We start from the raw sequence: 18,579 nt of genomic DNA, 5'->3' as shown, positions 1-18,579 counted from the left end.
AACCTGAATGTGACATCAGAGTGCAACTTTAAGAAACAAAAACACTAACTGGAAAAGATATCTGCACCTCCATGTTCACTGCAGCATTATTCACAATCACCAAGATTGGAAACAACCTAAGTGTCCACTGAAAGATGAATTATAAAGAAGCTGTGGTTTTAAAATACAATAGAATATTACTCTGCCATAAAAAGAATGAAATCTTACCATTTGTGACAACATGGATGGACTGTGATGGCATTAAGTGAAATACGTCACACACATAAAGACAAATATTGTATGATCTCACTCATATGTGGAAAAAAAAGCAAAATGAAAAATCACATTCATTACTAGAGGGAGGAGGTGAGGAGAGGGAGAATGAAATAAAGGCATTCAAAAGGTACAAACTTCCACTTATAAGATAATTATTAGGGATGTAATATACACCCCTATAGTTATAGGATGTACTATAGTTATGAAAGTACTATATATATGAAAGTTGTTAAGAGAGTAAATCCTAGCAGTTCTCATTATAAGAATTTTTTTCTTTCTTTTTATTGTATCTGTATGAGACGATGGATGCTAATTTAACTTATTGCAATAATCATTTCACAATATATGTAAGTCAAACCATTATGTTGTAGACTTCAAACTTATGCAGTGATATATGTCAATGGTATCTCAATAAAACTGGAAAAAAAGAGTCTCCAATTAAGACAGGTTTCAAAAGGAAAAAAGAAAAAACAGCCATTTTTTTTCCTGAGTAACGTGAGTCATAAAGGAGAGGTATGACTCTAAATGACCTCTTTACTTCAGGAAAATTTTTTTTTTCAAATGCAAACTCCATGTTGGATGACCTCACTCAGGCTAAAAGCAACTCTGTCATTTATATGGAGGCATCATCTTTAGAGAACACAGCTTATATGTAAATGAAGATTAGCTCTTGCCATCAGTTATGAATTCATTTCATTATATACTCAGCAATGGATATGGTTATGATTTTCAATTCATCTTGACAAATATTTATTGAGCTCACCAGGAACTGGTATGTCTAGAGAAAAATTACATATTAAGGAGAAATAGAACCTTGAGAAGAATGTGTGGTAATGAATACAAATATGGAAGGCTGGATTATGCAATGGTTAAAGAGACAGAAGTGAATAAACTGAGTTTGAAACATGATATTTGAAATGTTAACAGGTCATACAACTTGTGTTATCTATCAATAAGTACAAATGCAAATATTGAGCTCAGGAAATGGCAAAGACTAGAGATACACATTTGGGATTTATTTGCACAGAATAATTAAAACCAAATGAATAGTGGGGAGGGTATAGCTCAGCAGCAGAGCATGTGCTTAGCATGCACAAGGTCCTGGGTTCAATCCATTAAGTAAACCTAATTACTTCCCCACAAGCGGATTAAAAAAAAAAAAGAATGAATCAATGAGATGGCCAAAGAATATGTAAAAGTGAGAGGACCAGGGACAGAACCTCAGGGAATACTCACACTCACGGGCAGGAGGAAGACAGGCTAATGAAGGAAACTGAGAAGGAACTGCTAGGAATAGAGGAAAACTGTGTGACTTGTGGCTGAAGCAACAGGTAAGGAGTGATTCTACAATGTCAAATGATGCAAACAGGATATGGAGGCATAGCAATGGTTACAGGTTATTGGATTTTCTTAATATGAGAACACTAAAGATGTTGGCAAAATCAGCAGTATAGTAGAGGTGGCAGTAGATGAAGGTGTAGGTACAGTAGGTCAAGCTAGCATAAGGTTTCTAAACCAGGATTCAGTGGAGGATGACATGGAAGAATAAAGTGAATAAGAATATAATGCATAAAGAAAGGTCCTGGAGATGGCAGGAAAGCATAGATGTCTCCATGTACTTAAAGAAAGGTCACAGATTTGTTTCAGTTGAGAGAACACTCATGCTTAAAATTTCCAATCTCTTCTTTCATTTCATTATTATCTTATTTCACTATAATGTGTGCCAGGAACTGCTCAAGGTGCTTTACATATATTCACCCATTTGTTCCTCACAACCACTCTGTAAAGCAATTTATTTTAACTCCATTTTACAGATGTAGAAACTGAGGCACAGAGACATTAAATACCTCAGGGTCAGACATAAGTAAGTAAACACTGGAATTCTTCCGATTCCCTTACCTACTATGCTCTTTGACTACACTTTAAGTGTAGTTTGAATTCAAATACTTACCCGTTCCAAGAAACAGGACATGGTATCTACCGTCAGCAGCATTCACTCGATCCACAGCTATTTTTGTGTACTTATAGTCAGTGCCTATACGAACAATCAAAGGCCTTCTGTGGACTGGGTAGATGGAATTGTACATGAGAGGGTGGTTCCGAATAAAAGTGACAACGTCATCCGGGAACTCCTTGGTGGTTCGCATATTGGGTGTAAATGCTCCTCCTGGGCACTAAAAAATATTTTAAAAAGAACTAAGTTAATGAAATAGTTACTTTGTTTTAATAATAATCAAAAGGCCTCTATTTTTCAAAAAAATTAGAAGCTCAAGTTATTGGTGTATTTGTTACACATTGAGAAGAAAACAGCATGACTACATACAGTGCTATCCGTAGAAAATGAATATGCAAGGTGTATAATTTGATCATCTGAATAGGCTAAGTCCACTTATCCTTATTTGTTTTCAGAGAGGAGCTGGCACAATTTTGTATATGATATAACTTTTCACCCTTCTCATTCATCACTTTTCTATTACTTATCATGTGCCAGGTACAGTGTTGCTAGGAAAAAAAAAATCTTGTGGATATAATCTAAGGCTGCTACTTACTAAAATAAATTAGATTATCATTATCAACTTCGATCAGAGTTTTATTCTATCTGATCCCGCCTCCCAAAAGAGTGATCTCTGAAGTTGGAGTTTGGATTGGATGTGGCAAACTAGACCTGATACTTTGTCTCTGGAAAACATTCCAGTGATTTCCACTGCTCTTAGAATAAAATCCCAACCGCTTAGCATGCCCATAAGCCCCTACATGTCTGGCCTGCGTCAGCATCCACCACTCCCAGAGTGGTTCTTGCTCTTCCTGAGCCTCAAGCGTGCTCCTTCTCCAGGACCTTGGCACTTGCTGTTCTCTGTCTGGATCACTCTTCTCCAGACAACTCCATGGTTTTCTCTGTTACCTCATTCAGTTCTCAGTTCAAAAGTTACTTCCTTAGGTGATGACACATATAAAAATAGCTCCCTATCATCATCTCCACTCTATCTCCTTTTAGCCTGCTTTATTTTTCTTCACAGCTCTATTTACCTGTGTATTTGTTTATGAGTTGCTTTTATCTTTACTGTCTGTTTTTCCTTCTAGAATGTAAGGTGTGTATTAATCTTAACTGGGTATATTTTGTTCATTGTCTCACCCTCAGACCTATAACAAAGCTGACAATTTAATAATAAATATTCAACAAAGAGTAGATGAATGAGTGAATTACTCTATTATACCTAGAATCCAATTTTGGTGCAGGGTCTTTATGAAACAGGTGCCTCAATTCTGGTGAGCAGAGGAAACATTCAGAGCATCAAGTTTAAAAGGGCAGAAAGAAAGCAATAATGAGATCTGAAAAATGACTGCTAGACAGTTTCAGTGGTTCTGGAAGGGAGCATGACAAGGGCTTCTGAGGAGAAGAGTCTATTTACAGGTCGCTTGAGGCCAAACTCAAGGGTAAGCTGGGAAGTGCTGAAGCTTGGAACTTAAACTCACCCACTAATAGGATCTGAGTATTAAGTTATACATGCAACGTATAATCTTTCAACACATACAAACATGATCTGTCTAACACCATTAAACACTGTCAGTATCTCTACTTTCAGAAACAAAAATACTTGGTCATTTTTTAAAATCAAAAGCACTGCTGTTCTAGTTTTCATTTATCCTCTTTAGAGAGGTACAAAGTGAAAAGAAAGCAGCACAACAAGCATCCCGATCAATAGCAATGGGCTCAATAGCAATGGGTACAGCAGCTGGGGTAAACAGTAAGACGTGATGGGGACAGTAACAAATGGGAAATCATGTCTTATTCAAAAGCAGCAACGAATACTTATTTCTACCTGATCCCTCCTATGCAGTAATACAAGCCTAGTGTGGCCAGATTTAAACAGAAGATAGAAATGTGGAATTTTATACGAAATCTACCAACATTTTAATGTTGAGCCAATGAAAAAAAGAAAAGCAACTTTGGAGACCAAACAAAACATGGCAAACTCTTGGTGAAATCCATACAACAGCTGTCCTACAAAGTTAGTGCCTCTGGGTTAGTATTGCCTGGCGGTTCCACATTTGCAAATAAGTCTCAGCAAATTGCTAATGTGCTCTCACTCATTTCAACTATATCATCCTGAAGGCACTTTTTAGGCTAACTTTGACCAGTTAACATTACTAAGACTTTTTATAGGACCAGTAAATATAGTTCTCTTTTTGTAGAAACGCTTAAGGAGCAATTAAATGACTTCACTAAAGAGAGATAATGGAACAAGTAATAAAACTAAGCTTCTCATTCGTTAACCCATTAACCAGACTTTCATCTGGGGCTCATATATGCTTTTCTTTTAGGAAAAAGTATTATAGTTAAATATACGTGTTTATAAATTGCCTACAATAAAAGACCAGATGAGGACAAAGAATTCCATTTGAGGGTATTCTAAATTGATGGATGTAGTCCATACTTCTGAAAAGTGTAGTATTATAGCTGTTTTCTACCCTCATTTCTCACACAAAGTGGAAAAAGGAAAATACATTGCTCATTGAATGAAAACATGGAAAGAACAAACGCATGGGCAATTTAAATAGTTTCAGCCCATCATAAAACACCACTAATTATGGTTTGCTAAACTGAGATGTGTCCTTAAATATTTGCAAGCATTCTCATTTGTAAGTTTCAGAAAGATCCAAAGTTAGCATATATTTCTAGTGAACTTATATAATTTGTAGTTAGCAATTATTTGCATGTGTGATAAGCTTATTAAATTACAAGTGTCTAGTTTCTGGATTTTACTTAATGGTAATTGAAATTTATATATTATGTTTCAGTTGCTCAAAACTTTCATTATTAAGTAGGTAACCCAAACAAATCAACTCAAATCAATTATTTTATATTCATTCAAATGTTCCCCATTTGAGACCTTTGTTTTATATTCACAATGAACTTCTTACTTAGAAACAACTGCCTCTTAGTGTAAGTTCATTTTCAAAATTATAGAATTCTTTCTGACAATGATTAATTTTTCCATTGATTCACAGCATAAACCTTGTAGATAAAGCATAGAATGAGTGACAACAATGGTGACAAGAACAAAATTTTATTACCCTTTGCAGACTCTCTATCTAGACCTGTGAGTTTGCTCAGTGTTAACACTGCCAAGTATAAATAAGATGTGATCAACGTATCCCTCACTTTGTGATATATGAAAGCATGTGTATTGAAACCTCAAGATAATATACCACTCACATGCTACCATAAAATAAAGCCTTTGCCCTTTAATCGGGTTGTTGTCTCATTCTTTAGAAGGATAATTCTGCTCTACAACAGTCATTAAGTAATTTTGGTTAAACTTCTCCTTTAAATGTTTGTTTTTCTCCAGTTCTAGCTGTTTATCAAGTAGCGATAAACACTTCTTAATTTTGAGTAAAGACATTTTTAGTGCTTTGATTACTAAAGTGTTAAGTGAAATGCTAGGAACAATAAGAATGTCCTCTTAAGTAAGTATCAGTGATTATTGCCCTTCCCTGATTTCTTTCCTATCCTCATGTATTCTTGAGTATCTGCTCCTAATCCACCCATCCACTTATACTAGGATGTTTTCAGTATTAGTATATTCACATATTAATGCACATGTCCATTCTTTGGGCAGTTTTTACTCAAAATGCATTTAATGTGCCCAGTAGAGCCATGAGAATAAGAAGCTACCACTGTCTGCTAGGTACAAGTGTTCTAGCAAGGGACATGGACATACTCCAAGCAAAAAACTATTGAGACATATAATGACAATTTAAGATAAATATAAAATAAATAACAGAGTTTGGTTCACGATCAATTGCCATATACATTTAAGAGCCAATCTTTTAAAATGAATCTAGAATAGTAGAGAACTTAAGGCTGCCAGAATTAGTGAAGAGGTTTAGAGACTAAAAAATAGAGTTTGGAGTGCTTAGGGAACTGCAATTCCAGGGGCAATCCTGAATCACAGAGCACAAAGTGAAGGAAAGAGGTAGAAAGTGAGGCTAAAGACAGGTAACAGAAAGTTAACGCGAAACTAGTCACCGAAGGAGTGACTGGACTGTTCAAAAGGAGCTTGACCTAACAATTGAAAGATGAGTGGTATATGGATAAATAAATGGACATAAATGATATTCCAGAATCAGGGCTGGTTTCTGGCACTGGTCTTTGAAATTTGTGTTCTGAGAGAAACTGATTTTATGTTTCAACGCTTGGTAACCTAAGCCAAAGAATTTATTTAAAGCCCAAAGAATTACACAGTTGAAGACTTGTACTTACGCACCAGCTGGCCCTCATCTTCCTTGCATTTATCCTCCGCTACTTAAAAGAGCCCTTTGTTCCAGTACTACTAGCTCACGCAGAGCTTCTAGGACTCACTTATTAATTTCTATCTTTGCCTTACAATGTATGTTACAATCTTAGCCTGAAACATGCCTCCTCACTTATCCAAATTATCCACATCAGTTACCCTTCTGGGCCAGCTAATAATCTCATATTTTTATATGCCTTTCCAAACAAGGCTCTTCTACAACAATCTCTTTTTTCTCTAGACTTCAATAATATTTATGGTCTGCTTTATTCACATGTGTTGAATTATGTGAAACAGTATGTAATTAATTTTTCATGTATATATGCCTCATGTGTTCAATTTTATTATAAACGTTGCTAACTGAATGCTTCTAAATATCTAAGAGGAATAGAAATGCTTCTAATGTCAGGGCAACCAAAAGATGCATGCAATCAACATAAGTGCCAGCAAAGATTTTTTCTTTTTCTACTAACTATGTGGATCATGAATTTTCTGTGTTCTTTTGTTGTACCCTGTCCCAGACATGTTCAAAGCATGGTGATTGAAACAGATGGTTCTGGTCCACCTATAAACAGATGTTGAAACTAAACACTTTTGTGAGGTTCTGCTTTAACAGGATAGTATAAGCAAACACAATCTTCTACAGAAGCTTTATACAACTTGCAATAGAATAATGTAATATGTTAGCTCAGACACAGAGAGAATCTGCAGTCTTTGGCTGCCCTTTGCAACATACCAAAGGGGTCTTGTTTCTTCCACAAACTTGTATTACTGATGGAAAAACATTGTGACACAATTGGCAGGCTTCTTCCTACTGACATGGGCTTGCTAGGTGGGGCAGTTTGCTAACACAGCTATCAACTCTGCTTTAAAAGAAGCACCTATAGAAAACATTAGAATGAGGGTATAGGATTTCTGCCAATGTCATTTCTTTAAGAATCCAGTCACATATTTATGAGGTTAACCTGGCAACTGGACTACTGTGCAGGGAAATAAAGTATGGCAATTACTGTTGATCCTACATTGGGAAGACTTCAGAGGCAAAATTCTTAACCCTAGAGCAAAAGGAATGCTTTGGGTCACTTGGTTGTAGGTCTTCTGGCTACATTAGTAGGATATTAAACCCTAGAAGCCCAGAGAAGAGACAGATAGATACTGGCTACTCTGAGTCAGAGAGCTGACTTCATAGTGCTTTGCTCAGTGAAGGGTGGAGGGACCAAATCTTCAGGGAGGTGTGCTTTTCCAGGAGTAGTTCCAGAGGTTATTCCTCCACCCAGCCACTTTTATTCTCTCATCTGACAATTCTTTTTTTTTTTAATTTAAAGAAGTTGTTCTGGTCTCAGCACCAGATGTAAGAAACCACATTATAGAAACATGTCTCAATTACTGACTGCTCACTCCCTTTTTTCACAGAGTCTTCTCCAGATGTGTGTCACTAAGCCCTGGCTTATTGCACACTACTTTGGAACAGTAAAAAATTCTTATTTTTAGGAACTCAGAAATAGTGAAAAAATGGGACTGTTAGCAGAATTTTCTAATATAGTATTAGTTTATTTTGTTCTACTAAAACGGGTTTATCTATTTCCACATTTTACGTAGGATAATTGTTATTCGACATGAGTGGGTTTCTCATTGATTCTCACAGCCCTTTTGGGTTGCCATTTGGTTAAAGAGCCTTAGGAGGCACGGTGGGACCAGGGAGGGCACTTTTCTCTAGGGGGAAAAAAAGAAAACAAAACAAAACCCTGATCTGTAATATCTGCCAATTTCCATGATGTAAGTACTCCCACCCTGGCTGATTTCAAATTGCTACTGTGATGTCCTTAATTGAGAGGAGGTGCACAGAATCTGTTCTTGCCAGATAGGTACAAGCTGGCTCCAGCACACACAGAGCACACACTCAGGGCTCCGAGGCCTTGAACCCAGATTGGTGTGGCTCTCTTCTATCTATATCTGAGGGGGGGTTTTCTTACAGTTTTGTTTAGGGGGAGATGAAATTTTACTGAGTTTACAAGTCAATTGCTCCTTTACTAAACCCATGTATATTTTGTTCAAAAGAATAACTGCTGAAAGTACATGCAATCACAATCACCTCTTAATTTTCTGATCTAAGATGAAGAAATGACTTGGTCAAATTCAAAGACCAAGTAGTCCTCAAAAATACGACTTATCTTTGGGAGACATCATAAGTGAATCATCTGGAAATACATGAACTACACTGAATGAAATAATGAGAGTCTCGACTTACAAGGGAATTTGAAAGTTGCTCAGCTTCCTCTGTGTTTTGCTTTCTCTTATGTAATCCCTGCTTTGTATCCAACACACCCCAACTTGAGGTGCCCTAAGAAGGATGTATCTGTTGATTTCTTTTCCTTGTGTGATACCAAATAATCAAATGTTTCTGCTCCCTTCTGTTGAGCTATAAGCATCAAAGAAGGATCATTTGAAAGGAGATTGTGAATTCTATGGTAAGACTTTGTTGCCAGCCATGATTAACTATGGCTTTTTAAAACAATTCTTTCATGGGTAAGTAGCAATTCTGATCATCTTTCCAAAGTTAATTAAAAGTTAATTATTCTAATAAAAATACACATCAATGATTAATCTTTGAGCTTCCTAGCCAGGGAACCAAATCTGAGCCCTTTTAATTTTGGATAAACATATTCTTTATAGGCTTATCACACTATTTTTCTTATTTTTTAAAAAAACTGGCAGCAGTATAATTTAAGATGATGATAAAACAAAGAAGTAAATAATACATTGCAAATAAACTCTAATAACACAAAAATAAAGTGAGTCAACAATCAGTAAAACTTATGTGGGATGAATGTTTGAAAACATATTTGCAAAGGGAATTTTATATTCAAATAAAAAGGAAAAGCATTTTATTTAAGTAAGTATCATTTTAATAGCTATCCTTCGATTTTTTTTCTATAAAATCATTCTTCTTTACTTACATCCACCCCATTTTATAAATATAATCTTATTTTATGAAATGCATGGATATAAGAAAATCAATTGTGTAACATCTCTCAAAGGTGTGCTGTACGACATTTTACAGAGACATAAAATAATCAGTGTTCTAGAATGCAATGCATCTTTATTATGGGCCAAATGAAAGACAAATACTAGGACTGTGATCACTGTAGTCCTAGAAAAACTTAGTTCCAATTTGCCAGTGCACTGTATGTAACTTCAGCTATAAAAGTTAGTGTTCAGTGTACTCCTATATAGCACAATGTTGCATGACATAGTCATATTTGTATGCCTCAAAACTTTAAAATATTTTATTTGATTTAAAACATCACTTTCATTGTAATTATTTGCTCACACATGCCATTTTATCTCTTTGAGAAATCAGTAGTACTTAGGAAAAAACTGCAGAGAGTGTTATAACATATATAACATACCTATAAAATCCAAAATCTAAGAATCTGTGAGCTGAAAAACTGTAACGAGTATACCAGTAGGTGTATGGTTGTTTGTATACAATAAACATCAACATGATACTCATTTCTTAGTAAATTATATTTTTTAAAAAAGTAAAATAACAAAAAAGTTTCCTGGATACTTACAGTTCCAGGGCGAGGATACGGAATTCTACCCTGGTAAGAAATCAGCTGATGATTGGGCCCTTCTTTGTGGGCAAAAGGTCCATTAAACACAGTCTGTATATCAGACAAATGATACACACACACTGCTGATCCTTTAAAAACTGAGCTATAAAAGAAAACAAAAATGTTAATTTTCTTATTTTTTAATTTAAATATAATTTTTAAAAAATGTCAAAATTTGTGATTAAAAGATGTAATTCATCATGGAAAATTTGAATGTTACGGTACACTGTGTAAAACTGAAAATTTCTATTGTTTTGAAATATACCATTGACATAAAAAGCAGTAAAATATTTAGTTCATCCATGGAGGTAGTAGACAATAAGTCATAGAAAAGTTCTCAATGTTTCCAAAATAAAGGAAAAACCAAAGAAATTTCTAACTAGTTTATCTAAGCAACAAAAAAAGAATTGATGATTTACTAAAACATATGAATTTATATTTTAAATCACTGTCAATACAACTTATCATAATTAACTCACTGAAATAAATCTCACTAATAAGAGAACACTGTATCTCTTTATCTTAAGATAATTTTAATGTGACGATGTTCTTACAATGTTGTCCTAAACAGCAGTTAGAGAAGTTGTTGTAAACTTTCCCTGTTAGTCACAGAAAAGACAATAGGGTCCAAAAGAGATTCATTAAAATATCTTTAGTGAATAAAATTTGTTCGAATCCTTACTGAAAAACATTTCCATTGTCACTAGGCAGGACTGATTATTAAAGCTATTTTCAGATATATGAAATACTGTCATATGGAACATGAAAACTGGTTCAGTGTGTTGCTAACTTCTAGTCATTACTCAGGTTGCGCCTGAGGTAAAAATTATTTTAATAGAAATGCCAAGTGTTATTTGCATCATGAGTCTTCAAATTATTTCCTTAAAACAATATAACTTATAGACATTATTCCTGCATTGTAATTAATGTTTTCTTTTCTTTGAGAAAAATAGCATATAATCATTTTAAAACTATTTTGAAAGTGTTAGTTCAGCTTAAATATATTTTGGTAATAAGGCAAAAGTAATAAAATGAGAAGGTTACATCCTAAGTATTACGTAAAATTAAAGAGTTAAAAGAATGTTTTTATAATAATTACTATTACTCAATAAAATTTATTGTTTAACTCATATAGTGCAATTGTTTAATAATTACCTTGATGTTGTAAAAATGCCATACACTAGTGTTGTCCTTGGGTTATCAGTTTCCAGCAGAAACACATCCTCTATAAAAGGGAAATATTCTTTTAAAGTTCCAAATATTTAAAAAATTTACCCTAAGAAAATAATTTCAATTATGAAAAGTATTATTCAGACAGATATTCTTGCAGCATCACTACAATTTGAAAACAACTAAATGATAGGCACATGGTACAGTAAATTAAATAAAATGTTATAAAAACACTAAAAGGAATTATGAAGATTATAACCTCATGGAAACCATGCTAATGAAACAATGCTAAGTAGAAAAGACACAATGGTATATAACATGAATAGAATCATGTAAACCTTAAAACTATACATCACAATACAATATTACCAGTGAGTGCTTCAGGTTAACAGAGCTACAGGAACTTTCCTGTTTCTTCTTTTTTCCTGAATTTTCTAAATATTCTTTAGTGATAATATACTACTTTTTTAACTTAAAAAGTATTACAAATCTTAATTTGTTTTTAAGCTAGGGCTAGAATTTGGAACATGGAAGACAACTTTTTCACAATGACTTTTCTTCTTTATATAAAATAAGAATTTTTTGGCTTACAGTCAAAATTACTAGTGATATTTTTATTTAATCAATAATTTCCTTAAAAACAAGAATTTTAAAATACATTAAGGCAAAGGCAAAAGTAAAGATTGTAAAGTACAGTAGTACATAACAACCTGGAATTAGTAGATTTCTGATAGGAAATCCCAATTAATAACTAATTGTTATGATTACAAGAAAGGTCTGGATTTAGCAATCTTTTTGCAAATAAGATTCCTGCTGACCAACACAAAGAAAGATGTATTTTTTTTATTCACAATAAACTTAGGATCTCTTAAGCAATAAATTAACAACCATTAGTCTTTCCATATGTGAATAAAGGCTGGTACTGTCTAGCTCTCCCTAAAAACAGGAAAGACAAACATTCTAAGTTACTGAAACATAAACATACTTGCAAAGAATTTGGGGGGAAATAATGATTGACTAGGATATAACATGAAATCATACTTAGAACTTCTTTTCTAGAAAAGCTGAAACAGAAGCTTCTGTTTCTATGATCAACATAACTGCTTTTGAGGAGACCAACAGTTTATTTCAGTTTTTATAATGGCTAGAAGCAGTGAATTTTTCCATATTATAATACCTTCTTATTGCTTACCTCATAACCTGCCTCAATATCTGAGAATAACCAGCATTTTATATTTTAATGGACTGAATCAAAATAAAAGTCATTTCTAATGGCACTTAGTACACAAGATACTATGAGTTATTCTGATTAAAAAGAGACCTGCTTCTTGGTAGAAAGGAATCAGATTGTCAGTTCTTATTTGACCTGGAAAGTATAACCTCCCTCCTCATGTCACACATGCTGAGAATATTTAGTCTCAGGGTCACCAAGATCTAAAATTGGAGCACAAGTTTAATTTATACTCTGACACTTTTCCATCTAACCTCAATTTCATCCATTAACTGCAGTAAAAATGCAAAAACAAACTGACTTTAAATTAGAATATCAGAATTTAAATATATATGAAATACACATCCATTTTAGGAAAGCACAAACATATCATTACTTATATATAAATTATTTAAGTACTTCTGTCTTTCGCTCTCTGTCACACACACACACGTATATACACAAAACACACTGATTCATGCATCATGGTGAATTCAAAGAACTAAATGTTTCAGTGGTGCACTCAGGGGCAAAACAGATTTAAAAAATACTTCAGGAAATTTATGAACAGTATCCAAATCATCAATTCAAATTAGCACATTATTTATGCTGAAAGCACTCATGGAAAATACGTCCTTTTTTGAGAGTTTATTAAAATACATAAACTTTACAAACTCTATTTCAAAAACATTTTTCCATCTCACATTTATGTACCTAATTCATCAAAGTGTGTTTCTGGGCCATCTTCATCAGTCACTGAGCACACCAGCCTTGCTTTTAAGAAGGTAGTCCACTTGTTGACAAGGCTACGTAGTCCACCAGTGTCATTCTGAAACCATTTTGTAAACATATTTCAGATTGCTTAAATAAATGTTGAAGTGTATAAAAATTCTAACTTAGATTCTTATTACTTGGAGATTCGTTATAATCTGAAGGATGGAAATGTTAACCACATTTGCAAATCAATAAGGAGGAACAGCTAAGATCTACAGTATTTTAAAAAATAGCTTTAGTATACTGCTATTCTCCTATTGCATGGCATCAATTGAAAATGTATCGAAAATGAATATAATAAAAACAAGCCCAAAGCTTTCCAAATTTATGAAAATATGAGTAAGTTATTATGGAGAAAATACGTAATTTAATTTGCCGTTTCTTCATAACTCATTGCCACAATAGTTCCATTTGCTCTCCTTCATATTCTCTGCATTGTCATTTAATCCTTAGTATTTCTAATCAGATGCTGTATATACATCTGGTCAGGGCAGGGAAAATGGTATTTGAATCATTCACAAGTTATCTCTACTGATGATATCTTTTTCTGCACACCCTGAAGCTGTTCACCTCATCCTCTGGCTTTACTGCCTTGTTCCAGATGACTGAAAAGCAGATGATCTCCATAATCAATGGAATATTTTGATATTTAAAAATAGACTATTTTAAAAACTAAATGTTCTGAGAAATACTTTAGCATAAAAGATGGTAATCATAAATTAGTCAAGACAAGCCTGTGAAACTCTTATTTCAGAAGATATCATGAGTTTTATTGAGTTGCTATGTATACTTACTGTTGATGCACAATAACATTTTGACTGCTATTTGTAATTAGAACTGTACTTTACTAAAAACCATTTACCTTTCACTGTAGACAGTTTCTCAGTAATTGTCTTTTACTGATGTTTTGCTGTATTTTATTCACAAGAATCATTCTGTTTCTTTCTATAATATACAATTTAGCTATTTGTTTTTAATACTAATGTACTGAATGGAAAAGCAAAAATTAATCAAAACTATTTACTTGTATAAATCCATAACCAAAATACTTCCTTGAATTAAATTTTTTTGCTGAAATAGTGTTTATCTCATATGACTGATATGAATAAATATTACATTAAAATGCTTCCTTTCAATATTTTATTAATTTGTAACAGTAGATGATAAAAGTAGGAAGATAAACTATGGGAAAAAGAAAACATGTTAATATAATTTGAATTTCTTAGTCTTTCTTCAGATTAGAAGATTAATACTTACAGGACATATTCTAGCAATCATGGAATGAATATGTTTTGTGCTTCTGCTATTGTCAGTCAGTTTTTCTTTGAAGAAGAAGTATACCTTAGCATCATTTGGATCAGTGCCATCTGGGATGACATGTGCATCCACAAACATGGGTTCTGGAATAAAACACAAAGACTATATATATGTGTGTGTACCTACACTCATGATGAAAATCCATCTACTCTCCATCCAGGTAGACCACAGGCACATGCCTTCTCCATCTTTGGTACAGAGGAACAATTCAATATTCATAGGCAAGAAGTCTAAAAGCAGTAATTGTTCTCACTCAATATACCACATCTGGAATGTCAAATGCCACAAAGTATAGCTATAATATAATAGCTTAAACCATTTTCCCGTCTGCAGAACATTCTGGAAATACAGTAAATGCAAAGCTTCTTTGTACACTGATGAGTTTTAAACAATTGAAAAGCTTTTCTACCAGTTATTTCCCATGGGATCTGATGGTCGTTTTATAGAAAAAAAGTCTGTTTCTAAAAGAGTGGTTTTCAATCTACTGCATATAAACTCAAAATCACTGAAGCAGATTAAGGAGTCAGGAGTCCAAGATTCGAAAAACACATTTTTCTTAAAATACAGCATATGAAATGAAGAGGAAACTTCTCAGGGGAAAAAAAATGCAGTCATCTGAAGACATAGAAAGATTCCTTATTTCAAGAACAAAACAACTTTCAAATGCTCTATTTCCAGATGTACTGGAGGAATAATTTGAAGAAATAAATGGACAATCAATGCTTTCTTACTCTGGTCTATCAGTGAAATAAGATGCTTAACTGTGGTGATTCATGCTTAACTGCACAATGTTAAGTGAATTGCCAAATTTAAGGTCGGCTAGAAATTTTCCCCAGGGTGAAATGACAAAGATCTTAGTGGTTTCTTTCTCCTCTAAACAACAGCAACTGATTGGAACTGCACATTGAAGTCAAATGAGCACTTTTCATAATGTGAATTCCATGTGACTTTCAAAATTGGAAACAGTTGAACACTGATCACCATAAAATTGTCACACCTATGATTTCTATTAAGTATTAGTCAAGTTATGAAAAATTAATATATGCCAGTTTTACAATGTCATAATTTAAGTATAAAACAAATAGAAGTTCCTAAATATACTCTATTCATTATATCTAACTGTCATAAATTTAGGAAAATATTAGACTTGGCATTAGCAAAATATACAAGTAGACCAAATGAATGAATAACATTTAATTGTAATGTGTTACAACTAAACAACTGTACATCCTGTGTACAGGGATGTATGTTGCATATTACTGTAATTTTTATTTATTCGTATATCTATGAATATAATGATTGTTATAATGATTGTTAATAAAGAGTTAGAATATGAACTTTGGATCATTTCAATTATTTATCATAAACATTGTAAATCACAGAGTACAGAATTATTATACCATAGCATGCTATTTTAACTTTTAAACCATTTTAATGTAATTTTAATTATGGAATTAAACAAATTAGTTTAAAGTGTCATTATCAAAAAATGTGTAAACCATACCACTTAGCCATTTGGAATTGTGTTGATCAGTTCTGACCGCATTCCTCTTAGTTAAACTTCGAAAAATAGCTGCATCTGTCCCCATAAAATCTATATACATTCCAGAGAAAAGCTCCTCATCTATGAAAAACAAAATATCACCAAATAAAAGAAAATTCTAAAAGTTTTAAAGGTTATTTTTAAAATTAAGTATTTTTAGAGATTAGCATACTAAGTGAAGTAAATCAGAGAAGGACAAATGTTTTATATTACTTACATGTGGAATCTAAAAAATAATACAAATAAGCTTATTTACAAAACAGAAACAGACTCACAGACACAGAATACAAACTTATGGTTACCAAACGGGAAAAGGAGGAAGAATAGATTAGGAGTATAGGATTAACAAATACACACCACTATACATAAAATAAAGAAAGATTTACTGTATACCACAGGGAACTATATTCAGTATCTTATAATGCCTACCCCATAGAAAAGAATCTAAAAAAGAATATATATATTTGTATAACTGAATCACTTTGCTGTATACCTGAAACTAATACAATATTGTAAATCAACTGTAGTTCAATTAGAAAAAATGGAGGAGAATCTGATTATTAGATCACTACATATATTACAGAATGTTTATAGTTGTTAACTGATTTCCATTGTCCACTGAATAAGAAAACTGGGTAAAGTTTAATCTGGTCTCATTATTGCCTGTATGATGACAAAAGAAACTTTTTTCTATATAGAAATAAAAATTCCTCTGCCTGTACTTAATTATACTAAATATCCATGTTTATAGAGTGTATATCGGAAATGGCACGAATGATATAGGTAAAAAAATAACAAAATAGCTTAATTAATTGCTACTTTTTAAATAAATAAAAGATAAAGTTAGAATCAGAGAACCTGATTTCTAATTTTGGTAGGAATTAACAAGCTGGGAATTAGGGCTAAGTCACTTAGCACCCTGAATCTCAATTGTCTAAGGGAACTAGATTGTGATCAAAGGTTCTCAACACATATCAAAAACTCTATGATTTTACTAACTGGATTGAAAATAATAGTTGTTGTTGTTGTTATTATTATTATTTCATGAAATGGAGGCCACATCCAATTGTCAAAATATTATTAATGATAAAATGACTTCATCTATTAAAGGTATACGTTTTGATCTTTAGCACCCAATGGTTTCTGTAAGGTAAACAAAGTAATACTTTTTAACTGCAACACAGAACATGTTACCATTATGTTAATAATATAAGATGATGAGAATAAACCATATATGGCTTAACATATTAACCCATAAAAATAAAACTGAAAGACAAGAAAGAAATTTTAAAATTAATTTAAATGATCATTATTAATGACAAAAATCAGATATTTCAATCTACATATGCAAAACATTAGACATTTTGCTTATCTGTTAAGATTGACAATACTTTTTATTCCAATAAGGAGAGTAATCATTGAATTGGTACATATGATCCTTGAATATAAAATAGTAGTTAAATATCTATTTAAAAAGTAATAAAATGTATCAGGTTTGGCTCATTGAACCACCATGCAACTGTGTTCTCTGACTGATGTTCTAGAATTCCTCCCTTGGCTACCTTCAGGTTGTGGCCATTTTGGTAGGACTGGAATATTCTGAAGCACGCTAAGCTCCCTGTATAGTAATAAACAAAACCAGCTGGCCTAGGATAGAATGGAGAATGGAATGTTTTTAATATATGCTCACCCGGTCACAAACTGCACCCCTAACAGTTAGCAAGCAAGTAGGTATTTCAGGCATTGTGTCGCCCAGTTCTGCTTCCTACTAGGTTCTGAAGTCCATGGGAATAGATTATAAGGATGTAACAAAAACAAAAATGAAAGCATTTTGAGCAAATTAGCTTTTTTACACTTTTGTGAAGTATCTACACAAGTATCTTGTAGATAAATACAAAAGTATTCTGTAGGTTGTTAGATTGAGATCTCTGTAATGAATTATTTCAGCTTTGTTATACCAAATTATGCCCAAAAGAGTGGGTTATAAATTCCTGCTATTCAATAGATTGATTTGCACAGCTGTCAATTATCATATCTGTTTCTAGGAAAGAAACAACCACCAAAAAACAAACAAACAAACAAACCACTCAGAGCATGTTTTACAGTGAAGAGGGATGATTCTAATCCTACTGCCTACCTCCTTATTAGTTATGTCTTAAACATTACTAAAGGGTTAGGTGGCCAATTGGTTTCATTTCCTGTCTTAAATTCTCAGCAATTTTAACAGTAAGTTAAGAATAATAAAGTTTCTACTTTATTTTGTGTAAGAAATATTTAATTAATGTCACTTTGGGAATAATTTTGTTTGAGAGTAGAATTATTTTTTTCCAGAATTTCATTGTAGGGTTTATGCAACGATAAACTTGCACCTTTTAAATTTTAATCAAAAACTATTTT

The 18,579-nt window shown here is 33.0% G+C and overlaps 1 protein-coding gene across 1 annotated transcript in view; it reads right to left on the bottom strand.

The window, feature by feature from the left end:
* Positions 1-18,579, bottom strand: part of SEMA3C (semaphorin 3C) — a 153,412-nt gene that overhangs the window by 40,919 nt on the left and 93,914 nt on the right. The window contains exons 7-12 of the mRNA XM_010993372.3: positions 16,144-16,263; positions 14,580-14,722; positions 13,263-13,377; positions 11,324-11,393; positions 10,127-10,271; positions 2,207-2,429 (exon numbers count right to left, since the gene is read on the bottom strand). Of these exons, the coding sequence (XP_010991674.1) occupies positions 2,207-2,429; positions 10,127-10,271; positions 11,324-11,393; positions 13,263-13,377; positions 14,580-14,722; positions 16,144-16,263 (816 nt within the window). The remainder of the gene's footprint in view (positions 1-2,206; positions 2,430-10,126; positions 10,272-11,323; positions 11,394-13,262; positions 13,378-14,579; positions 14,723-16,143; positions 16,264-18,579) is intronic.

This window comes from Camelus dromedarius, chromosome 7, assembly GCF_036321535.1.
Source record: "Camelus dromedarius isolate mCamDro1 chromosome 7, mCamDro1.pat, whole genome shotgun sequence".
Taxonomy (NCBI): Eukaryota; Metazoa; Chordata; class Mammalia; order Artiodactyla; family Camelidae; genus Camelus; species Camelus dromedarius.
This window is presented reverse-complemented; position numbering and strand designations above follow the sequence as displayed.